The 27,929-nt window shown below is 50.1% G+C and overlaps 3 protein-coding genes across 8 annotated transcripts in view; 2 read left to right on the top strand and 1 right to left on the bottom strand.

The window, feature by feature from the left end:
• Positions 1–1,052: 1,052 nt before the first annotated feature.
• On the top strand, positions 1,053–14,636 carry fam131ab (family with sequence similarity 131 member Ab). 5 transcript variants are annotated; one of them, XM_029844160.1, is made up of 6 exons: positions 1,058–1,543; positions 3,989–4,128; positions 7,171–7,264; positions 7,331–7,510; positions 9,354–9,485; positions 10,084–14,636. In XM_029844160.1, the coding sequence occupies exons 3-6, from the start codon at positions 7,195–7,197 to the stop codon at positions 10,725–10,727; spliced, it is 1,026 nt and encodes a 341-aa protein (XP_029700020.1). In that variant the 5' UTR covers positions 1,058–1,543; positions 3,989–4,128; positions 7,171–7,194; the 3' UTR covers positions 10,728–14,636. The 5 variants fall into 5 exon arrangements, with proteins under 5 accessions (XP_029700022.1, XP_029700020.1, XP_029700019.1 ...); XM_029844159.1 differs by having other exon boundaries at positions 1,058–1,571; XM_029844161.1 differs by lacking the exon at positions 1,058–1,543 and adding an exon at positions 1,942–2,129.
• Positions 14,637–15,730: 1,094 nt separating this feature from the next.
• LOC101077862 (heat shock protein beta-7-like) lies at positions 15,731–17,138 on the top strand. Of its 2 annotated transcripts, none has more exons than XM_029843777.1 (3): positions 15,731–16,133; positions 16,380–16,558; positions 16,752–17,138. In XM_029843777.1, exons 1-3 carry the CDS (start codon positions 15,893–15,895, stop codon positions 16,941–16,943), a joined length of 612 nt encoding a protein of 203 aa, XP_029699637.1. In that variant the 5' UTR covers positions 15,731–15,892; the 3' UTR covers positions 16,944–17,138. The 2 variants fall into 2 exon arrangements, with proteins under 2 accessions (XP_029699637.1, XP_003968829.1); XM_003968780.2 differs by having other exon boundaries at positions 15,740–16,133; positions 16,398–16,558.
• A 1,474-nt stretch (positions 17,139–18,612) lies between these two features.
• clcn2c (chloride channel 2c) overlaps positions 18,613–27,929 on the bottom strand; it is a 61,101-nt gene continuing 51,784 nt past the window's right edge. Inside the window, 5 exon segments of the mRNA XM_029843491.1 lie at positions 18,613–21,542; positions 21,544–21,594; positions 22,154–22,240; positions 23,273–23,377; positions 24,195–24,233. Coding sequence (XP_029699351.1) covers positions 21,402–21,542; positions 21,544–21,594; positions 22,154–22,240; positions 23,273–23,377; positions 24,195–24,233 — 423 coding nt within the window. The 3' untranslated portion in view covers positions 18,613–21,401.

Here is a 27,929-nt window from a genome sequence, read left to right as displayed (position 1 = left end):
TCCGCCTCCCACGTGTTGAATGTGCAGCCGCTCCAGTTCATTTACAGCCTGCATTTTTCCAGAACCCCAGATTAAAAACTCCTTATCGAACCGGATCGTTCTGAGGGTCTCATGACATGAAATGTTGCTTTTATAAGCCCCGCACCGTCTGGCAACGCACCGCTTTACGCACAGCCAGCACGCGGTGGAATGTTGATATAGATCTATAAGATGTAGCAGCTGTGAAGGGAAACGTCCACTGCGCATGACGCGTTTCCGGGCGCAACAGGGATGATTGACAGTTCTAAAGAATACTGAAGGCAGTGTTTTCTGTTGTGTTCCAGATTTCAGTGTCTCACAAAAAAGAAGAGGATAATGCCACGTGTGATGTACTGTATGGAGGCTTTAAACACCCACCAGGCACATTTATCACCTGATCCTCCAGTGCTGAGAAACAGAATTAGGAACGGCCGCATGTGCCGGGAGCTCTGCGGGTCTATGTTTAGAGTCCTGGTGGGCGTTAAAGAGAGATGTGCAAGGCTGAACAGAGACAAGGTGGGTCCATTACACATAAGCCACAATTAGGCCTCACTGTTCTCTTGTCTTCACGCCCACCTTAATGCTATAATGAGCTACACTGAAACTATGAAGCCAGCCAGGAGACACTAAGGAGGCTCCGCGGCGTCAGGGTGTTTGATTTTCTGTCAGGTTGCCTGTGAAAAATGTCACTTTCCCCTCATGTGATTATTGGGTAGACCCGTTATTGCATCACCGCACAGCCCCATGGGTAAAGCCTGTGTGGGGTTTTATGTAAGCCGACCTTTTCTCCGTCTGACCGTAACAACGTTTCTAACGGGGAAGGGGGGGGGGGGAGAATGAACTTTGGACTTATTATCTCCCGTTTCCAAACTGCCCAGCGCTGAATCCGCGTGTGTGATTTATGCCTCTAATTCACGACAGATGATCAACAAATGAGCAGATGCAGTCCTCGAACGCCAAGTCGCATCTCGTATTTGCGCGGACCAACTCCTCCCTTGCGCCCGTGCAAGGTGACAGCAGCCAATCGCGCGTCACCCCGCTCCTACCTAGCCGAGGAGAGCCGTAGAAGGAGGCGGAAACTCAGCGGGCGCTATAAAAGCGGGTGAGCGTGGGAGTTGGTGCCAGTGCCACCGTCCGACGGTGCCCGGTCATTCTGAGCGCACAGCGAGCGCGCGGGGCTCTCTGTTTGGCACGAGTGGCATGTGGCGTGGAGGTGACCGGCTGTGACGGAGAGAGGGGAACCCCGCCAGCATCTGCAGTTGCAAGAGCCGGGAGAGAAGCCCATGTTCGCGCGTCACAGAACGCAGTCTGTCTGCTGCGGGGCTGAACCGCAGGACACGACCCTTCAACGTGACGTAGTGGACCCAAGCGCCTCCTAGAACCAGCAGTCAAAAACAGACATTCTATTGATCCATGGATGAAAAGAAAGAGCGGACAGCGGTGATGACTGGACTTTCCCCCGCCCTCGGCGTCACCCCGGCCGTCTGAGCACAGCAGCGCGCACCGGAACCCAGCGGAGCCTCCGGTGAGGAGAGTGGCTGTCCATCAGTGAGGTACACTCCAACGCCTCTCACACACGGGGAATTGGGGGAAGAAATTTTGCTTGATTGCTCTGCTAAAAGGCTCTACATGCAGTTGCCACAATGGGCTGCATCAGCTCCAAAGCGCCAGTTGGTAAGAGGTGATTTAATCTCATAAGAAGCACGCTGAGGGGAGCCTGAATCCGCCGCATCTGTGTTTTTCTGTCTTTGGTGCAGCCTTTCAGGAGGCTGCCGCGCACAGATCGGAGACTTCGCCGCCGCAGACACAAACGAGAGCGGAACTTGCAGATGTTTGTGCTTTTTATTTAAATATGCGTCTAGATGCTGCCTCCAGGTTCAATTGTGTGTGCGTAGGGGGGGGGGGGGGGGGGGGGAGCTCGCAACTGCTGCATAAACATCGCGATGCTGCGAGAGCTGCAAAAGCTTCCTCGCTGCCCGTCAGAGGCAAGAAAGCCAGAGGTGCTCTTGACTCCGGCGAAGCATGACGCGTTCTGAAACGCGTTCAATCTGACCGTCACCGTGACCGAAGGGTCGGCAGACACCATGGTTCTGACCCAGTTCAGACGCAAGGTAGGACACTTGGCTGGCGTCCTTACACGCGCGGATGCTCGGGTATACGTGACTCGGAGGAAGCGGGGATTCAACACGCCTGAAAGTCAAACGGCGTTTCCTACGACGCCTCGGATCCAGCGGCTTTAACGGGCGCGCACGCCATCTATCGTCCCGCTTGTTGCCAAGAAACGAGCTCCCTGTTGCCGCCGCATCCGCCGGTATGCGCCCTTCTACGTTATTCTGCTTGTTTACACCTTTGCAGCGTGTCTCGACCGCTCACGCGCAGCGCCCCCATCCTGTGATTTATTTGAAAGGCTCTGTAACATCCACCGTGAAAACGGGGGTCAAATTGTAATTTATCCCTCACGTCAGTGCCGGGTCCCCTCCCTCCCTCCCTCCCCCCCCCCTCCGTGCCTGCGCGCTTCTAATATGTAATCTGGGGTTCAGTCACTCGCTGATATGGCGCCTGCTCCACGTCTCCTCGTCGCCGAGCAGTGCGTGAGGACATGCCCCGCGGTGCCACGCACCTCCCGGTAGAACAACTCCAGCGTCTCGACAGCAGCAGCCACCTGTTTGACGGATGGAGCTCATGCGTGCGTGACAGAACCGCGCCGCCGCTCTTGACCTAATTGTGTTGATGTACTCATAAGTGTCAGGAGAGAGAGAGATCTGCAGTTTCCACGACAACTACAGACAGGAGTGTGTTCGCGCGCGTGCGCGAGAGAGATCTATAATGAAGGAATAAATTAAATAAAAAAATAGCTGCAGCTTTCATTTGCTTGGAGGGGAAACCAGAAAGTTTCTTCTTCGCTGCGGCTCACAGGCAGGGGAAAGAGATTAATTAAGATAAAGAGACGCCGAACAAATTAACAAATTATAACACAGATGGAAGATGATGACCCCGCGGGGCATCGCAACAGAGACGCCGTAATTTCCCGTCTGGTTCCGCGGGCGAAAAAGGGCCAAGTCTGATCAAACCTAGTCCCGGAGTCCGTATCGATCCGCGCTGAGCGGCGCGGTTTAGAACCCGCCGCACTAATTGCGCGGGGGGGGGGGGGTCTGACCGCGCACGTTGTGGTCGCCTTCTGGCACGCGGGCGTCACGAAGCAACGTGTGTACGCGGGTCAAGTGACTGTCGCGCCTCGGACATTAATCTAATGGGCCACAAAGCAACGCGCGCATCTCGACGCGCACCGGTCTTTCATTGAGCGACGTGGCCTAGATTCGGCAACACAATACACCCCCGGGCACCTGATCTCATCACACCCAATTAAACGGCACCTATTGAATGATGCTGGAGGGCAACTTGAGCCCGGCGCGTTAAACGGCAGCACCCGGGCTGAGTGATGGCTCTTAATATTGGACTCAATATTTGAGATGGACGCGCGTAATCGACCGGCTCGCGCTTTTCACGTGCAGTAACTGGAAACGCTTTGCTGCCGCCACCACACGAAAGAGGAACCAGGTGCCGACACTCAGGGCACCGCGTTTGAATCTCTTTTTGTAGAATCCGATTGGGAAGATTCCGCCCGAGCTCATGGCATTTGCGCCTGGCCGGTGTTGGTCACGTGGTTCATGAGCTGTAAGAGGGTGTCACCAGCATCACATGGATATGTTCAGACCTGCTTCTTTTCTGGCCACTTTTCATTTGTCAAAGCCTCTGAATTTAGGAAGTAAACATGTAGAACACGACTCCGACCCCAATAATCAGACGGACGATGAGCCCGACATATTGTGATATTAAGAGTAAAGGCATTTGGGGGGGGGGGGGGGGGGGGGGGGGGGGGGTATGATGGAAGTAGCAGCGTTTTCAGGTGTTGGCTCATGCTTTCTATTTGTTCTTCTGCTGCCATCTTCACGGCTGTCTCCCCCGACAGTGGCGGTTGATGGTACCTTGCGTGTGGACTGGAGCGTGGCGAGCTCCCTGTCTGACGTTGCGCTTTTGGGGAGCACCCGGACCAGCTTGGCTCGCAGACTGTTTCTGACGGCACCTTTGGACGTACTGGACTTCAGTGAGGTGCCAAACACACGTACACATTTTTTAACACTTCATTATTACAGTTTGGTGCAGTTGAAAGCAGCAGTGAGAGATGAAGCAGGGGATCACACCCAGCCTTCCCAACCCTAAACACATCACATGTCTTTAGCACATGCAGCAGGCTTCTAACTTGATCAGACAGCAGCCAGATAAGCCTAATCAAAGATGACAGTCTCAGTAATTTGCCGCATGAAGCAGAAAATTATTTTCCCAACTCCTCCTCATTTGATAATTACCTTTTAATTCGTGCCCTCCGACGCTTTAATGTGTAGTTCGGCACCGAGTTGTTTCTCCATTTTCACTTCCGTGAGTGCTAAGCACTTGCTTTCTAATCATATGCAAAACATTCAAGGCAATCACTCTTTCATTTGGTGTTTGAAATGGGAGCAGGTTGGAATAAATACAGCACAATCCCCTGAACGCACCGTCTGCCTGTGCACTGTTTCCCCACCGCTCCGGTGATTTCCCTGGCTGAGTCAGGACCGTCCTGCAGCCAGAACGTTGACCCGTGACACAGGAGTGAAATCAGTCAGTCAGGGCGACAAAAAAACAGGCCTGAAATCCATTCTGGAGGCTGATTTTTATAACTGTACTGCAGCGTTTTCAACTGTGATGCCTATAATTGTCTCAGAGATGATGATGATGATGATAATGATGGTGGTGGCGATGATGACGACTGCACCTTGCTTCTCTTATTCATCACCAAGTACCATCTGGGCACAAATGCGTCGTGTTTGTGGCGAGCCAGCCAGGAGATAATTAGCACTGACCGAGCGATTCATTACCAAGCTGCCCCCTGCTCTTCACCAGCAGCTCCGTTATTGAATGCTGGGAGCAGCGTGAGCGCGCACGGCAGAATACCGAGCACGTCTCCTTTTGGTGTGAAAACCGTGCCTCGTTCGTGACCTCCTGTCTCCACCTGTGACATGAAGCAGCAGCGTCCACAGCGGGTGAACGCAGGGGAGACTTGTTTGTTGTGCTTGTTGCTGGCTGCTGATTGGCGCTCGGGGTGCGTGATGTCATTGGTGAATCAGGCGTGCTGCATGCATACCAGGAGGAATCGTTGCACGGTGACCAGTTGCCATAGAAATGTTCCCATTGCGGAAAAAAAGTTGAAAAATAGAGCACGAGCGCGCGCAAGAAGACGACAGAGGCAGGAACGATGATGTCGGGCGAAGCAGACGCGGCGCCAGTCGGTGTACTGAGGGTCTGTTTTTCCCATAATTCCCTCCAAACCAGCTGCAATCGAACAGCGAGGCAACAGCGGCTTCGCACACAATTTGGAGAAAAAAAAATAAAGAAAATCAAAGCAGAAATAATCCAGTAATCCCCAAATTCTGTGAGTTGTGATGTGATCTGGAGGAAGAGTGAAGCTTCTCCTGTTGTCTCTGCTACTGTCAGCTAATAAATGCAGACGCATCAGTTTGCCGTCGTGGACAATTTAGCTTATGTTTGGCTCACGCGTCAGGTTTTTGACTAATGTGGTGACAGAGCAGGTAAGCTCCAGCTACAGGAGGATTTTAGGCTCCCCCAGAGCTTTTTGTCTTAGCAAATAAGAGCTGAAATAAGTCATTTTATCAGGTTTCAAGAGATTAAATGGTGGCTGAAGGGGACATATTGGAGAAAAGGGAAACCCAGCAGCGTCCTGAAAGCCAACGATGATGAATTTCAGACCTTAACTGAGACACCCGAGGCTCCGCTGCAGCCTGTTCAGCCTGTTCTGGATGCTGCAGACACCTGCCTGTGGTCCCTGTTTCTCACTGGGTCAGTGGGAGGGTCAGAGGTCACATACGTCTGCTTCCAGGATGGGAAAAAGAAGCTCCCTCTCTGCAAAGATGAGTAAAAGCGCTGCAGCTCGCGCATAAACGATTTCCCTGGGTAGCGATTCGAAGACAGAGACGGCCGATTCAGACGTGGGCGGCCGACATCCTCCGCCCCGACGACTGATTTTTAATTTAAAGAGCAAAGGTAATCCATCTCCCTAACCCTCCTCCAGGGTGGATGTCATATTATCTGCAGATTATCCTCCCTGTGATCTGGGAACTTCTCTGCGGCACAAGAGGATTATCACGCCTCGCGGCAGTCGCTGATAGAATCACCGGCTTTGGGTCCCCCCACAGTCTGCCTGCAGCGCACAGATAAATCTGTTCTTTGCCAAATGGAGTTGCTGTTAAGTGGAATCCGGGTGACAAGATTAGTAGGAAGGAGACCGCCCCCAACACCCCCCCCCCAAACGGTGCAGGTAATCGCTGCGTTTACTGTTAGCGCCGCTGAAACCGGAGCAGAGCTGGGCCAAGCTTGCACCTGTTGAGCCACACGCCCCCCCCCACCCCCCCACCGCGCTTAAAGTGTCATCAAATGGCTCGGTTAGCCAGGTGTGCTGACCCGCGCCGAGCGACAACATGATAGCGTCAGCTTGGCGTGCGGCCTTTGCCGCTGACGTGCCCTTTTCCCACGTGAGCCCAGGTGGGGCTATAAAAAGAGTTAGCAGACAAAAGAACCTGTCAACACCTGATACCCCCTCGGTGGTTTGACTTTACACAGTAGAAAGATTTGATGGAGGACAGACTGTCTGCCGTCGGCTTCCATTAACTCGCCGCCGGGAGACGAATCGCTCGGCTGGCGCAGAAACTGCCTTTTGCAAAATTTCAGGGATACCTTGACGGGTTTTCTAGCGGCTAGTTTGAAAGAAAAAGAGCATTTAATCATCTAATTCAGTGCTTTTGTTTTGACTTCTTGTTCTTTTCGCTCTCTAGCTCATCGTTTTGGTGTCTGTAACTACACCGATTTGTAATTTCCTATGAAGAGACGAGTCAGAAATTCTCCGAATAAGACTTTAAAAAGCTGCTTTCTGTGGTGATGCCGTCACATTTTCACCATTTTGCCGTGACGCCAGAAAGTCCTTCACTTTCTCGGGCCTTGGACTCTTCTGAAGAGCAGGAGTTCCATCTCTGCTGGGTTTTTCCAGTGACTCGTAACAGAGCTGATCTTCTGAGACACGTCTCTCTCTCCTCCCGTCAGGTTCATGTTGACGACACCGTTGAAATGTTGCCCAAATCAAGACGAGCTCTCACCATCCAAGAGATCGCCGCACTGGCACGATCTTCCCTGCACGGTGAGCACAAGCGTTCCTGCGTACCATAAGATGCACCTCCACAACCTTGTGCTTTTTCTCCTGCAGGGATTTCCCAGGTAGTCAAGGACCATGTGACCAAACCCACGGCCATGGCCCAGGGCAGAGTGGCCCATCTGATAGAATGGAAAGGCTGGTGTAAACCCATCGACACGCCGGCCCTGGAGTCAGACTTTAACTCTTACTCCGACCTCTCCGAGGGGGAACAGGAGGCCCGCTTCGCTGCCGGTAAGACTTCTTGGTTCTATCGAACTGCGGTACTCTTGTGTCCGAGCTTTTCTGAAGCATTGGGAGTGAAGTGAGTCTCAGACAGTCCCAAAGGCCAAAAGTCTCCCAGGAAATCATAATGAAATAAAAACAACAGGAATAAAAATCCTTTTTTTATGAGGCTTTTTTTTTTTTTGTTAACTACAGTTTCCCCCAAAAGTTCGGATATTTGACGCTTGATTTTTGCATCGCGATTTGTTCCAAAAGCACTCTTGGAACAATCTCACCCACACATTCATCATCACGAGTGGGAACAAACAACAACTCGTTTATTATTTTTGTTCTTGGTTGTCAGGTTTTGCTTCGTCAGCCATTCTGGTTCTGGATCAGTGCTCCCCGCTGGTTTAGCCTTAAATCTCTTTCATCTTTCCCTCCTTCCTCTCAAATCTTCCTTGCTTCCTTCCCGCCCAGCTCCTTCCCTCCTTCCATCTGCTCATCTCCTTTGTCTTCCTCACTCCGTCTCCTTTCCTGCCTGCTTTCGCTCGCTCCCTGCAATGCAGACTCTCAAGGTTAATTTGCACAAGGTTTTGCTCCTGGCCTGTTCCACCATGACTGGGCAGATTTCCTGTCTTTGCCTCTTTTATAACCCATTCATTACAAAACTTTTCTACGTTCTGGGAATCCCAGAGGTGCAAATAATTCCTGCACGTCCTCACAGTTTAACATGCTAGCAGCTTAGCACTCGCTAACATCCTTTCTTTTGTATGGTCTTTGAAGGTCAATATGGGAAGGGCTCAATACTAATAAGCCAAAAACTGGCGTATCTCCCTGAGCGTAGCAGAATCTGACATACTTCAGTCAATAAATCGATTCTCTTGACATGCTTGCATAACAGGACAAGGACAAGCCCACTTAAATGGCCCAGTCATGCAGAAAGCGCAGCTCGATTCTGCTGTATGGACATGCACACGTGTTAATACCCTCTGATTGAGACGGGAATACGGTCTGGGCCGCCGCCAAAACGGTTCTAGGTGTCAAATACGTAGCGCTTGTGCAAGAGGAGCGAACTTTAGTGAACTTTGGTGCAATCTACGCTAAAGCAGCTTCAATCAATCCAACGACGACTCAGCGGTTTCCCTCGGATCGGGTTCAGCGTTGCAGTTTCAGTTCACTGGGGAAAAGAGGCGTCACATCTCCGCCAACACGTCACACTAGTGCGAAACGCATAACCGACGTGCGAGTTTACAGGACGTTTCTGTAAGTAATGAAACACACACGCTGCATTCGTTTGCCTTCTTCCTGGATCAAACGAGGTCGTTCAGAGGAGAACAACTCACAGGGGCTGCGTTTGCGAGGAGGGTTCAGGGCCCGTCTACAGCGGGCGATAAATGAGATCATCGATCTTTCCCTTTGAGAGACAACGCAGGAATACTGAGCGTCGAGCGCGGGGACGAGAGGGAGGATGAGAAGTGAGGGACAAGGCTGAGAGACGGCTCAGGAGGGGAGGAAAGGAAAAGGCAGGAACGAGGAGAGCCAGGTGAGTCAATGAAGGAGGGGGCAGGTGCACGGGAGGGGAGAAAGAGGGATCAGACGACTCCTGATGCCGGTGGGAGCCCACTGGAGGTGGCCAGTACGTGCTCAGTCACCTCACAAATACTCAGTTACAAGAGGGTAAAATGAAGACAGACACACAGGTGAAGCACAGTAAGGTTCATATGTGTGCACAGGTGAGACACAAGATCACTGTTTTCTAACCACATGATTCTCAGTGGCTAAAGAGGCCCCTTGTTACCATACCAACCCTGTATCTGTGTATGCAATGCAGCTAAAGTGTGTGTGTGTGTGTGTGTGTGTGTGTGTGTAGGGGTTGCAGAGCAGTTTGCCATCGCGGAGGCTAAGCTGAGGGCCTGGTCGTCTGTGGACGGCGACGAGTCCAACGATGACTCATACGACGAGGACTTTCTGCCTGCCAATGAGCCCAGTACACAGAGCACAGGTACACACACACACACACACACACACACACACACACAGTAATAAATTTACCTTCTCCACGCGGCGACAGTCCTTCCTCTCCTCCTCGTCCTCGTCCCCTTCCTCACTCCTGTCCCACTGCCCCACTTTTCCTTCCCTGCCCAGATTTTTTTTCTTGTTCTTCTTCTGCAATTTGATCCACACTCCGTCCTGCAAGTTTAATATAATTTCTTCTGTGGCCCAGAGACAGGCTGAGGATGCCGTGAGTGGGTTATAAATACAATGTGTGTGTGCGTGTGTGTGTGTGTGTGTGTGTATTTAAGCTTTTATCCTAATTGTACTGAACCAATAACCTAAAAAGCAGCTGATCACATTGTGATACTCCTCTCTCTCTCCCTCTCTCTCCCTCTCCCTCTCCCCCCCACCATGTATTAAAGGTCTCCATCATGCTACAGTTTGTTTTGGAAACCTGTTGCTTTTTTTTCACTACAACAACCACAATTTTCTGGTTTTCACATTTTGCACCAACAACCAAATCTAACTTCTCGTCTGGTAGTTCGCAGTAGCTGCGGTCTCTCCGCTCTTGTCAGGGGTGCTGACAGTCTTACATTCTCCCCCAGATGTGCCATCATATCCTCCCTACTTGAAGGACCTGATCAACAGCCAGCTTTGCCAGCACCTGGGCCTCCGAGGGCCTTGCTGCGAGGGCGGAGGAGGCGGGGAAGGTGGCAGCAGCGGAGAGCCCTCCCCAGTGGCGGGCTCCCCAGACACTCTCTGCTCCAGCCTCTGCAGCCTGGACGAGAACCACCCTCTGCTGCGCGACATGGGCAGCCAGCAGCGAGGAACTCACCACCACGGCAACGCCAGCGAGCTCGCCGCAAAGATCCTGTCCGCACTGCAGGGGGGGGAGGAGCTGCTGGCCCGACTTCAGAGGGCTGGGCAGGGCGGGACTGGTAGCGGAGACTTCCACAGCCTGGGTGGGGCCGGGCGAGGGGTCAGGCCCTGCGGGGGACAGGAGTCCCCTTGCTACTCCGTGTCGTACTCTGAGACATACCTGTCCCCTGGCGAGGACGACTCGCCCAGCAAAGACTACGGCAGCACCGTGTGCCAGGTGGAGGCAGACGGGAACGAAGTGGAGTACCCACCTGACTATGACCCCCGCAGACGGGTCTCTGACGTGGCCTCCTCTGGGGTCGTGTCTCTGGACGAGGAGGAGGAAGAGGAAGAGGAAGAGGAGAGGGCAGGAGAGCCAAACAACCCTTGACTTTAATCCCATCGCAGTGTTGAACCCCTCCCTGGAGTATTTTCTGTCCCGCCCACCATGTCCGAACACCTCAGCGTCTGTCTCTGCCTTACTCGCAGCACTTCAGCTCCTCCCATAAAACACCCAAACCTTCTCACCCCACATGTTTTCTTTTAAAGGCGTTCAAACAATCTTTTTTATCAACGTCCTGGGATTCCTTGTGGGTGTGACGCTCACAGGTCCTGACTCCGCCCTGTCCTGGAAGGTGAAAGTGACGCCCCCAAAAGGCGCTCAGACTTGTCTTTGCATGTCTTTTGCAAGTTTGCAGAAATCAAGAGACCGATCCGGTCTAGAGCACGTTTTCTAATCTCGGCTGTTCTGTATAAGCCCCCCAGTCCCCCAACATCCTCTCTGGGGAGGGAGGGGTCGAGCCCACCTCTCTATCCCCCCCCCCCCTGCAAGAGACAAACTAGCATCTTTTCGGGCATGGCTTGCTGAGTATGGCAACCTATTTAACCCTGTCACTACCAATTATGAGCGAATGCTGGAATGTCTTCAAGGTGACAGGAAGTACTATGTATTTTAAAATAAAGTTAAAAAAAGAGTCATAAATTGTATGACAGAAATGATATGCTTTTAACGTACTAGTTTTATATCACATGTCGTTCACGTTATTCCAATTATGATGCTCATCTGCATAACAGTGGGTGGATATATATATATACGGCGTTCTGTGTATCATTGCACGGAAGTCTAAAAAAAAAAAAACGGCGTCAGCACTGACAGAATGTTTGGCTATAAATATTAAGTGGGGAAGGCCGAGAGGTTGTTTCTGTGAGTTGATTTGGAGATTTTCTATATTTTTGTATGCGTTGTCTTGCTTTGATCTCTTTGCCTAAACGGCGTGCCAGTGTATGTGGTTTTTTGCACGACGCTAACGTGGCTGTAGATTCCTCCTTTTCTTCGTTATCACTGTGTGATATAGTTTAATGGGAAAAACAGTAGAATGTGAACAAAAAAAAATGTATTATTTATTTCAAAAGAGGATACTGTGATACGGTCTGCTCTCGCTATACATACGTCATGCTCCTCTTCTGTTCCCGATAGGCCTTTTATTAGCAAACATACGTTTATCTTCGTTTGAAGGATGTTTGCTAGCCGGCTTGTTTTCGTGATATACGCTGAAACTCCCATCTCCATGGCGACGTGTTGAGCCTTGTCGAGGTACTCCTGGAGGGACTGTCATTCATACAACTCAGGAAATCCCATCGGACCAGAGCATCACATCCTGCCTGTGCACATCAAACCACTCATATCTCATTCAGTGTGTTTGTGTGTGTGTGTGTGTGTGTGTGTGTGTGTGTATGAGGAAATGTGGGCGTAGTTATTTTCTACGAATAATTAAAGCACAGATTCAGTCCCACCATCTTCCTGTGATGTTGTTTGACTGCTGAGATGAGCGGCTTCAAAATGCGTCTGTGCACACACTGCAAGATGTCAGCAAGCTCTGTTAGCTTGCGCCATTTACGTCCATTCCAAAAATCCCTCCAATGCAGCGATTCCCTTTAAAGCATTGTCAGGTGTAGCTGAGCTCTCGCAGAAGGGGGGTTGGGGTCGAACGTTTACTGGTGCTGGAGAAAAGCGTGTGGTTGATTTTGCAGAGCCGGCTGACCTCGCGAACGCGAGTAGCCCCAGTCAGGAGAGTTGGACGAGACAACGACAACTCAGGGGGAACCATTAAAGCTGTGCCTTCATTCATCATCTTTGGCCTCCAAAGGTCACCAAGCCCTCCGCAGTGTCGCTCGAGCCATAGCTTACCTCCTTTTCTCCGTCTCTCCCCCTTAGTGCTGAGCAGGATTTGCTCAATACTGCTAAAACAGTTTTGGGGACTCTGAAATCCCCAGTGAGGATAGTAAGATGAGAACGAGCTGTGTTGTGTGAATTACCTACAAAATGTGTATTTACCATGGCAACAGTGTTGATGTGTGTCCCAGTGAGGATGTTTGGCTGTTTCCCACAACCTTTAAGGGCTTTTTGAGGGTTAAGACTTACGTTCAGTTCGGTTGCATTCTGTTGGTGTCCTCACAAAGATAGATGCATAAGAATGAGTGTGAGAGAGGAAGCGCAGACAGCTTAGTTCGCATTATCTTTCCTCTCCATGTTACTCAAAATGTCTTTTTACCGTTGTAATACTAAGGCTTTTCTCTCACTTTGGGACTCAGATCCTTGGAAAAGTGACTTTTGAACCACTACAAAGAGGTATTTTTCCACAAAACAAGCAAAGTAAATGTTTCATGTCCTAATTCATTTGCACATGAGTGAAGGCTTTTGGATACTTAGCTAATTTAAGAAGAAATGTTTGCTCTAATAATAATAATAATAATGCTCGTCCGGCATTAGTGTTGTGGATGGTAGCGCCCCCTACTGGCAGGTGCACATGTTTTGTGATATTTCAATTTAAATATCTGTTGAGAGGATATTTCATGTTAGCACGGACGTTGCAGAGGTACCACCTTGCTTTTTGTCCTTACAAGTATAGGAATGATAGACCCGCTGACACACACTCAGACAGCCCAATGAATGTTTTTCCTCTCCATCCTTCCGTCTCCGTCCTTTCCTCCCATCCCCCTGTCTTTCTTTGCCTCTTCGATACTCATTACGTAAGCGAAAGGACAACTGAGTGCTACCTTTGCTGACAGGCAATTAGCTGACGATTACGAAACCGCCAGGCGAACAGGAGATGCATATCGCTCCTCCTGTCGATCCTTTCTGTTCTCTCTATTCCCTGTGAGGCCGACCAGTTCCCCCTCCTCTCGTCCGCAGTGACAGCTCCCACAGCCTTAGGAAGAAAAGTTCCGAAAGGCTTCACCTTCCCAGAATCCTTTTCTGTTGCTGGGAAAGGACGTTTTCAAGGCTGTTTTTATCCAGGAAAACCCCTTTAGTGTCCTTGGAATGTAACAGGATTCCATGTTGAAGTGTCGGCGTATGTCGCACATGAAGGCGGTTTTAGATTAAAAACGATATGTTTCCAAATGGAACCATGTGATTCTCCTCAAGGTGTTGGATAAAACTTTAGCCCGGTAGAACCTTTCTGAAGTGGAACAATAACCAGATTCAAAATGTTCTTGGGCCCCTCATCTGCGGCCTCACTGAAAACATGATCCCACGATACAGTTGACCTCTGTTGGTCTTGACCCTTGACCTCTTGACCCGACATTGTTTGTTGTTGGTCGTATCACAATCACAAAAGGAGCTCACTCTCCTCCCCGCCAGGAAGTGATTTATATTTGGCGGCTTCATAACAGCCGACTGTCTTTGAGTGTGACAGGTGTCTTCAAAGTGTGTGTGTGTGTGTGTGTGTGTGTTGACACAGGATGCTTAAGTGTGTGTGAGGTGGAGGGAGAACCCGGGGCTATAAAAAGACACCAAAACAACGTCTGACACACTCGAGAAAGACGGGCGGATGAATATTTAGTGTCGCGCCGTTGCTCCGATCACCCTATAGCCTACTTACCAGTTTAGAACAAAGCCGGAGGGCCCGGGACCCGGGCTCATCGCTCCGGCACCAAAACGGAGGATGACAGAACTTTTTAACACACATTAGCCTCCGCCGTCTTAATTAAAACATCCCATAATCCTCTGGGTGGGGAGGGGGTGGGGTCAGATAAGCGAAAGCCATAAAAACTCATCCGCCAGAGGCGCCGTGACCGTTAAGAGAACACAGACGACCCAAAAACGAATGTACTGTTGAATCTGTGTAAGTTACACCTGATCACCGGCATCCGTCACGCGACACCCCTCGTCTAGGTTCCTCTTCCTTCATCTTCAGAACTTCTCTTTATTTCTGAATGTAAATTTGATTGAACGTTTGATCTTTGTTTGCTGCATCTGATATTATTTCCAGTTAATAAAATATTGATATTTGCAAAAGAACCGGCGTGGGTTCCTTTCTTTGATGGAGCGCCACGCTAATCCGACCGGAGCCCACATCGCTTTTTATGATTATAGCCAGATAATGAACTCTGCTCACCTCTTTCAACATCATTTACGGCGAGACGTCGTAAAGCTCCGCGCCAATTAGCCGTTACATGACGACACCGTCGTTAAGGAGTTATTAGCAGGTCAGAGGACAGCAGTTGGAGACGCAGCGCCGGGGGCGTCTACCGACAGATATTTCATGTTTCCATGACATCATCGGCCCTCTGGGAGAGCCGTTATCGTGGGGGTAAAAGGGGGGAACATATCAGAGCAGGTTCAGAACAAGTGTGTGGGGGGGGGGTCGGCTCTGAAGCCAGCTGACATTAGAGAGAACAAAATGCGTTCCTGCTCTCAGGGGGGCGGGAAACAGCAGGAGAGCGGCAGCATCTGGGCCAAGAATCAAACGTGAAGACCTACAATTTCATCTCTGAAGCTGACCCGTCGGAAAGGACAGTGGGTCGGACGCCCTCTCGCTCCCGGGGGGGTGAGATCTTCAGGGTGAGAAGAGAAGCTGCAGCGGGTCAACAGGGATCATCTGTCTGTGCTGTCGCTGTCATTAGACATCGTGGAGGGAAACTGGAGCGAGTTCAAACAGAACCGAGCTGGTTCTTCTGCCCGCAGAAGCAGAACGTCCTTCATATTCCATCACCCGGTTAAAATGCAGTTTTCAGTCGACGTTTGAACAAATTTAGATAATGTGACTGACGGATAAATGCAAACTCAGCTGAAGCTGGTGAAGGGGAAACATGGCAGACAAGAGGCTGTAGTTTGAAGTTTTAGCCTTCAAGCGCCACTCGAGCGTTGGCGGTTGCTCGTTTATCCTAAAGGACTGTCTGACCTGTGGCTGCTTTTCTATTTCTGACCGTCTCTAAGAGCCCTCTTCAGACTTATCGCTTCTGTTTGTGTGTGTTCGTGTAAAAAGGGGGGGTCTCCGCTGCCTTTATCAGCTTCCCTGTTATATTCTAGGCACCAACGGGAGAATAAACAACCATTTAAGGGCAAAGGAATAAAGCTGTGGAGTCCATGTGGTGCTCTACTTACCCACAATGCACCAAGCCTTTAAAAGAACCTCTGGACAATGTGTGGGCCCTCAGCAGCTTTCGATGACCGACTTCTTTAACTCTCGACCTGAGCCTTTGTGGGGACTGTGCTTTGTTCTGTTTCTTTAGCTCCGCATGCGGCCCTGAAAAGGGAAAACATCCTTTGCCATGGCAACCGTGACATCTTCCAGCCGCAGATCGTCCTCGTCTTACCGCTCTTCAGCGCGCTACAGCACCTCCAGCACATATCACTCCGAGGGCTCGCTGGCTGGATCGCGCGACTCTCTGGACCCCCTTTTTGAGCCTTTCTCCACAGATCGTCCCAGCCTGTTTGGAGATGAAGAGTCTCGCGGTTCCAGCGGTTCGGCCCCCTTTAGCAGACACAGCAGACCATCATACGGACACTCCGGTGAGAGCTGAACCACCTTCTTCTCATCTTTAGCATGCTAACACAACAGAGTATTGGATGGACCTGAACTAGCAATGGAAGGGTTGTAATTCTAGCGTATGCTTCTTGTGCTTGGGGAGAAATTCTGAAGCTGGTGCACACAGACTCAGACATCATCCCCACATGGACATAAGAGGCATCAAGAACTCTTTTATCACCATATTTAGCTGCTCAAAGTATTTGTTTTGATTTGTTTGGTTGTGACAGCGCTGCTGTGTGGTACAGCTCCTGCAGGTGGTGCTGTGGCGGGCCGGCAGAGCAGCGCCGGGGGCGCCGTGCGATGTCTGGGAGATAGCTACTACATGTCAGCTGACGTCGGGCAGTTTGAGCCGCACGACGTGGTGGTGATGGCGTTCAACCACCATGTTGTCATTCAGGCCCAGAAGGTGTGTGCGAGGTGTTTAAGCAGAAGAAAGTTTGGCAGCTGACCTCTTCACCTCCAGCATTTCACGCGTTCGCGCCCTTTTATCCACTTCATTGCTCTTTGTGCTTGTTAGCCATCAACAGCTTTACGAGCTCTCCTTTCAGCCATTGCTCTACTTCCCTGCCCTCCCTCTGACACTTCTCTGCCCTCCTCAGGTCCTCGATGATGGAAGTGTCAGCGACACCTTTACCCACAAGTCCCTGTTTCCAGAGGACATGGACCCCCTGTCTCTATGCGGGACCCTTCATGCGGATGGCACCCTGGTGGTCAGCGTCCGCCGAGCCAGTGCATCGGGGGGGCAGGAGGCGCTGGCTGGCCCTACCTACCGCAGTGAAGCTTACCTTTGACCCAAGCTAAAATTTGGATTTTAATGGATCATACTGTTATTAAGAGCCCTGAACTAGCCTAAATAAACGTTTTTTTAATGTTGAAATACAGCAAAAATGCACATTTTAACTCTAAAGTTTGAACCATTGTCATTTTGAACCCTTGACTTTTGATTCAACATGCAATAAATGTGTTTATATGAAGAAGAACTGGTATTTAGGAATTGTGGTCATAATTTCTTTGGTAAATCTCAGAAACAAAGCGGGAAGCAGAATTCAGAACCAGGACTTTTCTTCGCTTTGAAGAATCAATAGGACTCCCCCATCGGACTGGATGTTAATACCATCAGAATAAAACAAAACGTATTTATTAATTAACATTTATGATGAAGGATGCCTGTCCTCTTATTATCCCAATGATGTGTTTAATATTCATTACATCCCAGCGCAGCACTGACACAGACAGATGGCGCTCTGCGCGGCGCTGCTCAAGTGTTTCTAACCTTGTAGCTGTAACGCAGGCGCGCGACTGCAGCTGTGTTTTGTTCCGACTCATTCGGCCCCTCTGGAGAGGTTCCCGTGCTCCCTCCTGAAGCTCACTGAGGGACGGCAAGGCAGCCTAGCTAATGAATGAACTCATTTAGCTCATTAAGCTTTTACTGCGTCCTGCGACTACTGCGGTCCAGATGCTCTCCTTCCTCGAACAGCACAACAACACAACATTCATTATAAATGAGACCAGAAGGTGGGAATTTTCAAACAACGAGCTTATCGTGGAATACTGTCATTTCAGGTGGAATGTAGCGGAAACGTGCTATTTGCAAAAATAGTCTGTCATGTGGTGTCGAAGACCATGTCCACGCAGGCCACATAACCAGGAAAGAGCTGTTTGATTAGTAATGGTGACCAGGGGAACAGGGATCTTTGTTGCCCTCTATTGATCAGTTGCTACCGCTAACAGGGGAACAAAAAAGTTTAACTCTGCCTTGTGACACATCAGTTTTCTCCTCCAAATTTGTTCTCCCAGGATTTGTTTGCTGCCATCTTCAGGCCGGGGGGCCTCATATCTCTTGCGCACATCATCTGGAAACTGATCAGAGCCCACTGAGCAGCACGCCCTTTAGCTCCACTGCTAATTATGACTTCACAAGGTCCACAAGGTTCCACAACTCTTAAGAGTCAATGGGATAGTGGGAGCAGGCAACAATAATTTCCTTTTTCTTGTATTTTTGGGTTTCATTGGTGCTGATACTGCACAGCAAGTGGGCTTGTGACTAAACACAAGTGTGCTTAAAAACAAAAAGAGGAAGGCCAGTTAGCTAACATTGCTGCATGGGTCAATGGGAAATGTGACCTGCAGGCGCCACTGTGGAGTCGGGTAATTGTTTGAACGCTGGTTATTGCCAGAGGACCAGTGATCCCACTGTAGCGTGCCGATATTGGCCCACACACCCCAGGTTGCAGAACCATGCGCTTATTTTATTGTGCACCGAATGGCTGTAACGAGAGTCTTCAGCATTGAAATATTGAGTTTAAAAGCAGATTTAAAAAAAAAAAAAAGACCAAATTTGATAATAATTACAGTATTGTCACTTCAGGAAAGTTCCAGCGGTTACTCAGAGGAACAAGAAGGACAAGAATGAATCACATCTTCAGGACAAAACAGACTTTGAAAAATAAAAGAGACATCTTAAAATTGTTAAAATTTAATTTATTCATCCCTGATATACAAAACAATGGGTTTTATTTTTGTGAAAAATTGCCCTGGAACTTGTTCAGCTCGGTCTGATTAGAGGAAGCCTCTTGGATGTTAACCTACTGAGGGCCTTTAGGAGATAAGCCCTTAGAGCTGATGTGGTGATCTGCTATCCATCAAAAATCCCTTGGACTTAAAGAGAGGAACAGGATTAAACCACCTCAGCATCACTGCTGGAGGCGCAGAGTCGATGGTTGGGGCTCCGTCAACACAACAGCATTCAGAGGCTTCTTTAAACCAGATTCCTAGGTTCCTGAAAGCCAAACTGAGGACATAAGCTGGATATCTTGTGGAACAAAAAGACTTTAATCAGCTCATGACGGCTTCTGGGAACCCTTCCCACATGAGCACATACACATATACATACATCTTTTTACACTTTTCTATACAAAAATAATGTTATCTCGCATTCATGTCATCGATTAAAACAGAGTTACAAAGTGAGATGGACAACCGTTATTGCACAAATTGATTTCAGACAATCATTAATTAAAAAAAAAAAAGATGGAAAAAAAAAAATCACAACTTCTACTCTGATTAACAAAGACTAATAAATATTCTTCTGCTTCGGTCGACACACACCTGTGTGGTAGCAAATGAGGAGGTGAAATGTCCACGGAGGGGAAGGTTCTGGCGGCAGGCGGGCTAATGACAATCGATTAAAAGTAGAAACAAACAGACCCGAATCGGGGGAGCGGGTCTCAGTCGGTCCCCGGGGTGAGCAGATGACAAGTTGCCATGGTGATAATTGCACACCGCAACGACACGTCGTCCACCCTGCGTGCATATTTATACTATTCGTGTGTCAGAAAAGTGCCTCGTCTGCTTGGAACGACTGGAAAAAAGGACCTTAACACCAGGCGCCGATGGCTCGTGGATGCAGGCACTTGTGCAGAAAGAATGTGCGACGCTTCCAACTTCTCTCAGACTCACAATTCATTTCTGAAGTTTGGATATTTTTACAGTCGGCCGCTGGAAGCCTGTATTAGCCTTAGCAACAACACACCTCTGGAACCGTCTCTTACGTTTTGATAAATATGCCAACAGAAAGAATATCAAGACACTGGAGATGTACCCAGGCGAGGAAGACTTGTTCATTTCAGTCCAGCTTGTGTCTTTTTGGTAAAATTTGATCCTAAGTTTTCATGCGTGTGGATGCAAAGCCATGCGCCAAGAAAGCTATCAAAAATGACCTCCATGCAAAAGACCGACTCCACGCGGCGGAGTGCATAGTTAAGGCACCTAAATGGTTCTGTGGGGAGGTGAAATGATGGAGAGATGGAGAAATGGAGAGGGAGCACGCTGACAAGCCTCAAGAATATGGAAGACGTGAATTATTGAACGTTGAGTATGTACACGTTATCCATCGCTGATCACTGAATCATAAACCGGACTGGGGCTCGAACACGAATACCCCGGGTTCTACAGGTCAACCACAGCGGTGGCTAACGGCACTTAGCAACAACTTAGATGGGGAAAAAAGGGTGGAAAACAAAGGAAACGGATGGTGTAATGTTGACGTGGCACTGAGAAGGAACGCTAACAGCAGTAGCGGCGCTGCTATCTGCGCGTTTGGCTCCAGCCGCTTCCACATCTGCAGCGTTTCCCCGCTCGCATTAATCAAGCCGCGCCGATGTCGTCATTATGCGCGTATCAATAACAGCATCTTCACGCCACGCAGCCGCTGGTGCTGGGACACCGAGCCGCTGGTAATGGATGTTCGATACGCAGAGAATAAAACGCAGATTCATGAGAGCAGCCTCCGAGGTAATGACGTCTCCATTCTTTTGGCCATCCGTTTGCACCCTGTTCTCCATCTCTCCCTTGCGTCCTACCACCTCCGCCTCTAGAATGGTTATTAGGAGCTATATTTAGATAAGCAGGGGGGGAAACAACGCGCCTCGCGGCGGCCATCTTGTTTTTGTTGTGACGCGAGGGTATGAAAGTGCTACAGGTGCTTCGCTGCTTGCATAGACTGGAGTCAACCTGAAGTGTTGAGATGGAAAACAGAAGAGGGGTGATGGAAGAGACGGGAGAAAAGTCCTGAAATTCCAGTGCACGTTGAGGCCACAAATGTGACTCGGGAAGAAATGTTACAGAATGAAAAATTACAGTGAAATTCTGACCGTTTGGATCAAAATCAAATCCGCTTCAGCTGAAAAAAGGAATAAAATGAGCTCTAAAGGCAATAAAAATCCTTCTAACATAGTTTGCTACCTCGTCCTGGTGCAGAGCGTGCACGCGTTATTCTTTCATCAGTGCGGAACTTTAATTTGAGATGTTTAGGAACTTTGATCCTGATTCTAACCTTAAGTTAATCTACGTGTAAAGAAAACAGAATCCCTTTTGTAAAGAAAACACCGAAACCCAGTCCCACTCATTCTTAGAGTCAACCCATCCTTTCCAGTCCACATTCACTCTGCTGTGGGTTCCCAAGGGCAAGTGGAGAGCAGGGCGCTGCGCCTGTGGTCACTTCTCCTGTGCAGCGCCTGGCCAGGACAGCGCGAGCCCCCTGGGAGGAGTGCTCGTAGGTGTGTGGCAAAGATGAAGGGAGGAGAGAAAGTCGAGGAGATGGGGAGAGAAATAAGGAGCTCAGAGAGGCTGGAGAAGCAGGAGAACTCTTTCAGAATTAAATATTGATCCTGAGCCCTGAGGAACTGAGCATATTTGTGGGTTTCGTGGGGATTAAAGATGTCAACGCCTCCTCCTCCATCCACCTTCTCTCACTGGGACTTCTCGTCAGACTCCAACTGGTTGAGGTCACGAGGCAGCGAGGTGTTGTGGTGATCCCACAGCTTGCGCAGCTCGGTGGCCTCGTTCTCGCTGCTGCTGGTGCCGCTGTCCCGGAAACTGGCCAGGGGGGGGACGCAGCTTCACACCTTTGGCCTTCACAGAGCCCTCGATGGCCTTACGGAGCTGCGGAGAGAAGGGCGAGAGAGGCGTGAGGTGCAGGCGAGGCGCGCTTCCTCCTCCACCACCTGGGTGGGGCCATTGTTTGCTCGATGAAGGATTTGGCTGTCCTGCGTGTTGTGGGAGGAAAACGCGGCGCCGTAATCATGTCCCTGTCCCCGTGATGGGACCAAACATCTGCGTGACAGACAGGAGACGGAGCGGCTTTATCTGCTTCGACTGGGTTTTTGTTCTGCCGGTGGAAGGCAGAACAAAAAGGCGTAAATGTCAGGGAGGGGCGAGCGGCGCCGCACTTAGCAACAATCCTCTCTGCACTTCCTGGCCAATTCACAAACTGGGGGGGGGGGGGGGGGGGGCAGAGACGAAACGGAGCGACAATAGCTGGAGACGGCATTATTAAGAAGTCCTTTGTCTGTCGCAGCACATAACAGGTGGTGGGGGGAGGAATCGCTCATGGGGGACACGTGTGCACGTGTGAGCGTGCGCCGCGGTGACGGGAGTTCTGGCGCTGCCGACAGTGATTTTGCAGTTATGAAACCTTCGTGTTGGCCGGCGAAAGTCTCACCTCTATAAGCGAAACCATGCCGATGAGGCGCCCGATGCTGGTGACGTAGGCGTGGTCCAGGCCCAGCAGGGAGAAAATGGTATGAGTCTGGGGAGGGGGGGGCAGAAGAAAAGGATGAATATCAACATACAAAATAACGGAGCGGAGCATGCTGGGAGTTCACTTTAACCAGAAAATGAAGCTCCGTTTGCTGAGATGCACCGCTGACTTCAATTATCTGACAGATACAACAGAAAAGAAGTATCGGCACGGACGAATCCGCGGATCGTGGATGGGATGGCACATTTCTGGGGCAGAGCAGGAATATTCCCTGGGGGGGATGAAGACATGAGCCTCCCGTGGGGCGCTAATCAGAGGAGGGGGACCAGTTTAGGAGAACCTAACCTCGGCGTCCACTTGAACAGGAGATGGTTTTGTGAGATAAGCAGCAGAACATATGGTCATGAAAACACTGAGAGGAGTCCGTGACACAAGAGAGCCGAGACCGGCCAAGAAAAACAAGCCCGGGTCCAGTGAGGCCAAGCAGGATTAGGAAGAATAAGTCCACTCGCCCGCGCAAACGGCGACGGGGTTTAATATGCTGGGGGAGATTGTGTCTGGATTTAGCAGTGGGGGGGAGGGGGGGGGGGGGATTGTTGAAGAAACCCTCTCCTAAATGTTTAAAGAGTACTCACACAGAGGGGAGAGAGGAAAAGGAGAGGTGGAGAGAAGGTGCAGTAATAAATGGAGAACATTAGGTGCCTGTGGCAGGACTGCGTGTGTGTGTGTGTGTGTGTGTGTGTGTGTGTGTGTGTGTGTGTGAGACAGAGCTTGTGCGCCGCATTAAGGAAACTAACAGGACGTCGGAAGAGCCAAAGCTCTTTTCTCACAGGCTTTCATGACCTTCTCCACTTGAGTGGATAAACAGTTGACTCGAGTTGGTTTGTGTGGGGTTTTTTTCTTCGTCCTGATGACACAGGACAGGAGGAGCAGGCGGGGGATCACATCACGGTTGTGATCATCAGCTAACTGATGACTAAGGCAACCATCTTGTGGTGCGTTATCGTTGACTTCGTTTCTGTCCCTTTAAGCGTCAGCAGCTGCTATGAAAGCACCAAGACGTCCAACTTGCTCCCAGACCTTATGCAGAGAGGTGCGCTCCACCAGCTGAAACGGAGCCGGGTCGATCTTGCAGTCGTCAAAGTTGACCTGCTCGTCGAGCTGCATCTCTTCCCACTCTGCAATCTGCAAAAAAAGAATGCGGAGAAGAAGAGAGGAGAACATGAACAACATCGACTTGAAGCTTAAATTACAGCTCCACTCCCACTTGACCGTCCTAAATCAGGAGGCGGCGGGTAAGCATCACCCAACCACACCTTCAGGTAACCCCCCCCAAACCCCACTCTGATAGGTAATCAATGGACCGGACGTCATTTTGGATGACTCCATTAATCACAGGGGACCTGCAACGGTGGGCGGTGGAGCAGGTGCTGGGAGATGACATGGCAGATATATGAGGAGCCAAAAAGCTGGAGATGTGGACAGGAAGTGAGAGAAATGTGCACCTGACAGAGAGGAAATGAGGGGCGCTGTTGATTGATGAATTATGAATGATATCACATCCAAAAATATACGACTCCGCGGGGGGGGGGGGGTCATGAGGATAGTTCCAAATCACAAAAACTATAAAAAGAGCCGATTGCCTTTTACGTCCTCAGAACCAATCGTTATTAACGAGACATAACCTGGGTGACATCATTTTACCATCATCCGCGTTACCCTGTCCCCCCCCCCAGAGGAGAAAAGGTCATCCACGAAGCACAAATGCGTCTGTGATTGTGAAATGATGAACAAACTCTGGGCTCTGCTGCATTTTGAACCTTTGGTCTAATTTAACGCCCCCAGCCGGGCGCCATGGTGCTGCGACCTCCGTTACAGGAAGTGAGAATGATAATGAGGAGATGAGGCTGCAGCGTTCGAAACATGCGACTGACATCTGCGTCCTATCCAACACGGATGGAACCTCTTTATGGCTGCGGGGGCCCCGCCGCGTCCGTCTCACCTCTCCGATGGTCATGTCGTCCTCCACGTCGCCATCATCCTGCAGAAGAAGAACAAGGCGAGACGTCAACCGAAGCAGCAGAGACGAGGACAGACTCTGCTGAAACCGAATGAAATGAGATTTCCTGTGCCTGCAGTAGCTTCAGCCGTGCACTGAAGGTGAAGCACATCAGAAACACACTGACATGTTGGAGGGTTACGCGGCGCCGCCGCCATGAGACAGATGGGCAGGAATGGAAGGGGTGACTGAAGGAGCGACTACGGTGCATTAAATGAGTGCGGGGGACGTGATGTACGAGACGTCGGGGCAGATGATCGTTATGAGGATGGATCCGCGGCTCTGAAAGGTGGCGCTGATGACGGAGTCAAACCAGCAACCCGGGGTGACGGAAAAACACAACCTGAGCGGAGAGGAGCGTGTACACGTGCGAGCGTGACGGCCTGTGAAATATGGTCGCGTGCGTGTGAACGGGTATTTACTTTCTCAGGATCAAACACTGGAAAAGTGTGTGTGTGAGAGAGAGAGAGAGTGAGAGTGACCCAGGGGCTGATGGGAGCCCTGAGCTCATTTATCCTCATCACTGCGGTGGGCGGCCTGTCGGTAACCCTAGCAACTGTTGCCGCGGGACAGGAAGAGGTGCACTACTGTTGCATTGTACACACAGGGGTCAGACGTGGCTGTTGATGAGAAAACACACATGTGCACGCACACACCCGCACTTTATCTAGGCTGCCTCCGAGATCAGTCCATTTGCCACAAGGCCAAGGGGCAAAATGTAAACTACAGCAGAGGGGGAGGTGGTGTGTGTGTGTGTGTGTGTGTGTGTGTGCGCATTAAATGGGTGCTTTCAGACAGATTAGCTGCTCTATTAAGGGAGCAAATTCCTGCTCCTGGATACACGAGTTAAGGCCAGAATGTGTGTTTGTGTGCAGCTGCGCTGGGAGAGCAGTTTGTCAGTCGGCATTGCAGCTGACAGCGAAATCAGAGGAAGTGCGTGGGTATATTTAAATGAGATCTGAGCGCGTGCGTGCGCGCGTGCGTGGCAGGCGCAGACAGACTCCAGAGTGTTGACAACAAGCCAGCCTAGCTGCACTTCTGGCTAAGCTGTTTCTGTTAGCAGACAAAGAGGGATGCTCCATCCCTCCGTCCTCCTGCAGTGATCCACCTCCAGTCCACCCAGTCCACCCAGTCAGCCCAGTCCGCCCAGTCAGCCCAGTCCGCCCAGTCCACCCAGTCAGCCCAGTCAGCCCAGTCCGCCCAGTCCGCCCAGTCCACCCAGTCAGCCCCGTCAGCCCAGTCCGCCCAGTCCACCCAGTCCGCCCAGTCAGCCCAGTCCAGGTCATCACTTAAAAATAAAGAAAAACTCTGGGGAAAGTTCATTTATTTGGAAAACACTGCAGATCACTGGCAGCTCCTGTTAGCTTCAGCGGGTAAAATCATTTATGCTACAGGTCTGTGATAGAGGGAACAAATCTATTCTGTCTGAAAACAGAGACAGCCTCACCTCTATTATCTCGCGGCTGTCGGGAAACATTCAGCAAACATCATCCGTTACCCTGAATAATATGTCTATCAAGACTACACCTGAAGGAGACTTTTAATAGACTCTTTGCTCTCCAACGCCACCTCAAAAGAAAATTTAAAAAAATGCGTCTTGTAAACTTTTAATGCTGAATCTTTAAGGCTCGAAATTCCCTCTTATCTTCCCTTAATGTTCTTTATATATTCTATAGCAGAAACTCTTTTAGGATCCGCTCTATCAGCCGACTGTGATGACTTTCGGGAAAAGATTTGCTTTGCATAATCGTACTTCACCCTTTAGTTAATCTGCATAAAGCTCGCCTGCCCACAGCTTCCAAAGTTCATCAAGAACTCTCCTTGTTCGCGTCTCACATGCAAACGAGACACAACTTAAAGATTCTAGCGGGACCATTCATGGAGAAATTTGTCCCAACGGAACATACCATGAACGCCACTTGTAGCTCACTGCTCAGGCCGTTGTTAAGAAATAAAACCCCCAAAACAGTCAAAAATGTAAAGAGGGAGTTTTGCCACTGTTGCTTGTTGGGGGCGGGTCAAGCTCTGGGTTTCTGTAAAGCACCTGGAGACCATATTGATTGTAACAGGTGGCATATAAATAAAGTTCTATTGAACTGAATACTGTGTAAGCGTCACTCCATCAGCTGTATCTGCGACTGTGATTTATTTGCTCTCGTTTGTTCTGTAACTTGACTGTAAACAGCAAACTAGCACTCGAAGCCGAGCGCACGAGCAGGGGGGGACATTAAACACCGACAAACAGGCATAACATCGGAATAAGGACAGTTTTTTTCCTCGGGTGTGCCATTTCCATACCGGTGCGCATACAAGAAAATATAAATCCAGGGAAACAAAAGAACCGTCAAAGAAATACAGAGGTGAGATGCCAAAAAACAAGCCCACAAGCGATCATAAATAAAGCATGGAGGCATTGCGAAGACGCGTGTGTGGGGGGAAAATAATGAGAAAAACAGCCAGGAGAGACCGGGAGGCTGGGCTGAATCATTTCGCTGCAACACACCGCTGATGTCATTTACTCTCCATCAATATTTCACAGCCCAAAAAGAACTGCAAGGAGACTGAAATACACAACCGGGCTCAGGAAAGTCCAAACGAGTGTGTGTGAAGCAGAAGCACGGAGGCACCGAAGCGTGGGAGTGTGAAGAAGAGGCCGAAGCTAAAGCTGTTGGAATTAAAACGTGGTACATCCCTTCTGCGGTCATGCTCCTGAGTGGTGGCGTAACTGTAATCGCCATCACTCTTCCATGTGCTGATGATAAATCCAGAGGATTGGGAACAAAGAGTCCCTCTCTCCATCTCACACACACACTTCAGGGCTCGTTACTAATTAGCTCACTGCGAGGCATTAATGAGTGAAAAGCTTCGAGGCCATCTCAAATCACTTGCTCTTAAAATTCACCATGTTCTGACCACACGATCCACCCCTCACGGGTGCATTTAACGCCCCACTGGGCTCACAGGGTGCCTGGAGACACCCTGGATCCCATAAACCTAAGTGCAACTGGAAAATCAGGGGTTATTTAGGGGGAAGAGTATTTCAAATCCATTTGAACTCCAATTTTTCCAGCTGTAAGAGGAGCCCAGTGACCCAAAATGACTTCCACGCCTCACAAAGCCAACCTGAAAGCTGGTGATACGCCAGTAAAGGTGCACCTCTGAAGAACCAGGAAGGGCAAGTTGGGACAAACCAGCTGGGAGGGGGGGTGACGCAGGCAGGTGTGATCAGGAAGGAGTGTGGAGTGTAGCGTTATATACATACAATGAATCCAATTTGCTAAAAAAAAAGTGATCACTGAAGTGATGCTGATGATGCACCAGATGCTGAAATCCTGAAGCTGCCTCGGAAAAAGTGGCGGCCAAAAGCCGGGGGCTCGTCGTTCCGGACGGGATTTCATGACCTCTTAGTGGGAAAGGTGGTTAAACCTTTGCCACCATAGACCAGAACACCAGAGAGAGACCATCTCCCATCACAAAGCTGGTACAGTGAAAAGTGACCCGCGGGTACGGAGCTGGTTGCTGCGCACGTTTGGGATGAATAAACATGGACGACATAATCAAACCTGACAGGCATCGCAGGGAAGAAGCGGAGACTGAAAAAAATAAATAAAATCGTTTTGGCAGGAGTAAAACTGCGAGTGATAAAAACGGCAGCAGCAGATTTAAGAACTCCCCCAG

Source organism: Takifugu rubripes, chromosome 11, assembly GCF_901000725.2.
Source record: "Takifugu rubripes chromosome 11, fTakRub1.2, whole genome shotgun sequence".
NCBI lineage: Eukaryota > Metazoa > Chordata > Actinopteri > Tetraodontiformes > Tetraodontidae > Takifugu > Takifugu rubripes.
This window is presented reverse-complemented; position numbering and strand designations above follow the sequence as displayed.

Bases quoted from the DNA above. Each gene is read 5' to 3' on its own strand.
- fam131ab (XM_029844162.1), top strand. From the start codon at position 7,195: ATGTTGCCCAAATCAAGACGAGCTCTCACCATCCAAGAGATCGCCGCA. The intron at 7,511-9,353 runs GTAAGACTTCTT...GTGTGTGTGTAG, and splicing joins GGAGGCCCGCTTCGCTGCCG to GGGTTGCAGAGCAGTTTGCC. The intron at 9,486-10,083 runs GTACACACACAC...ATTCTCCCCCAG, and splicing joins GCCCAGTACACAGAGCACAG to ATGTGCCATCATATCCTCCC.
- LOC101077862 (XM_029843777.1), top strand. From the start codon at position 15,893: ATGGCAACCGTGACATCTTCCAGCCGCAGATCGTCCTCGTCTTACCGC. The intron at 16,134-16,379 runs GTGAGAGCTGAA...TGGTTGTGACAG, and splicing joins ACCATCATACGGACACTCCG to CGCTGCTGTGTGGTACAGCT. The intron at 16,559-16,751 runs GTGTGTGCGAGG...TGCCCTCCTCAG, and splicing joins TTGTCATTCAGGCCCAGAAG to GTCCTCGATGATGGAAGTGT.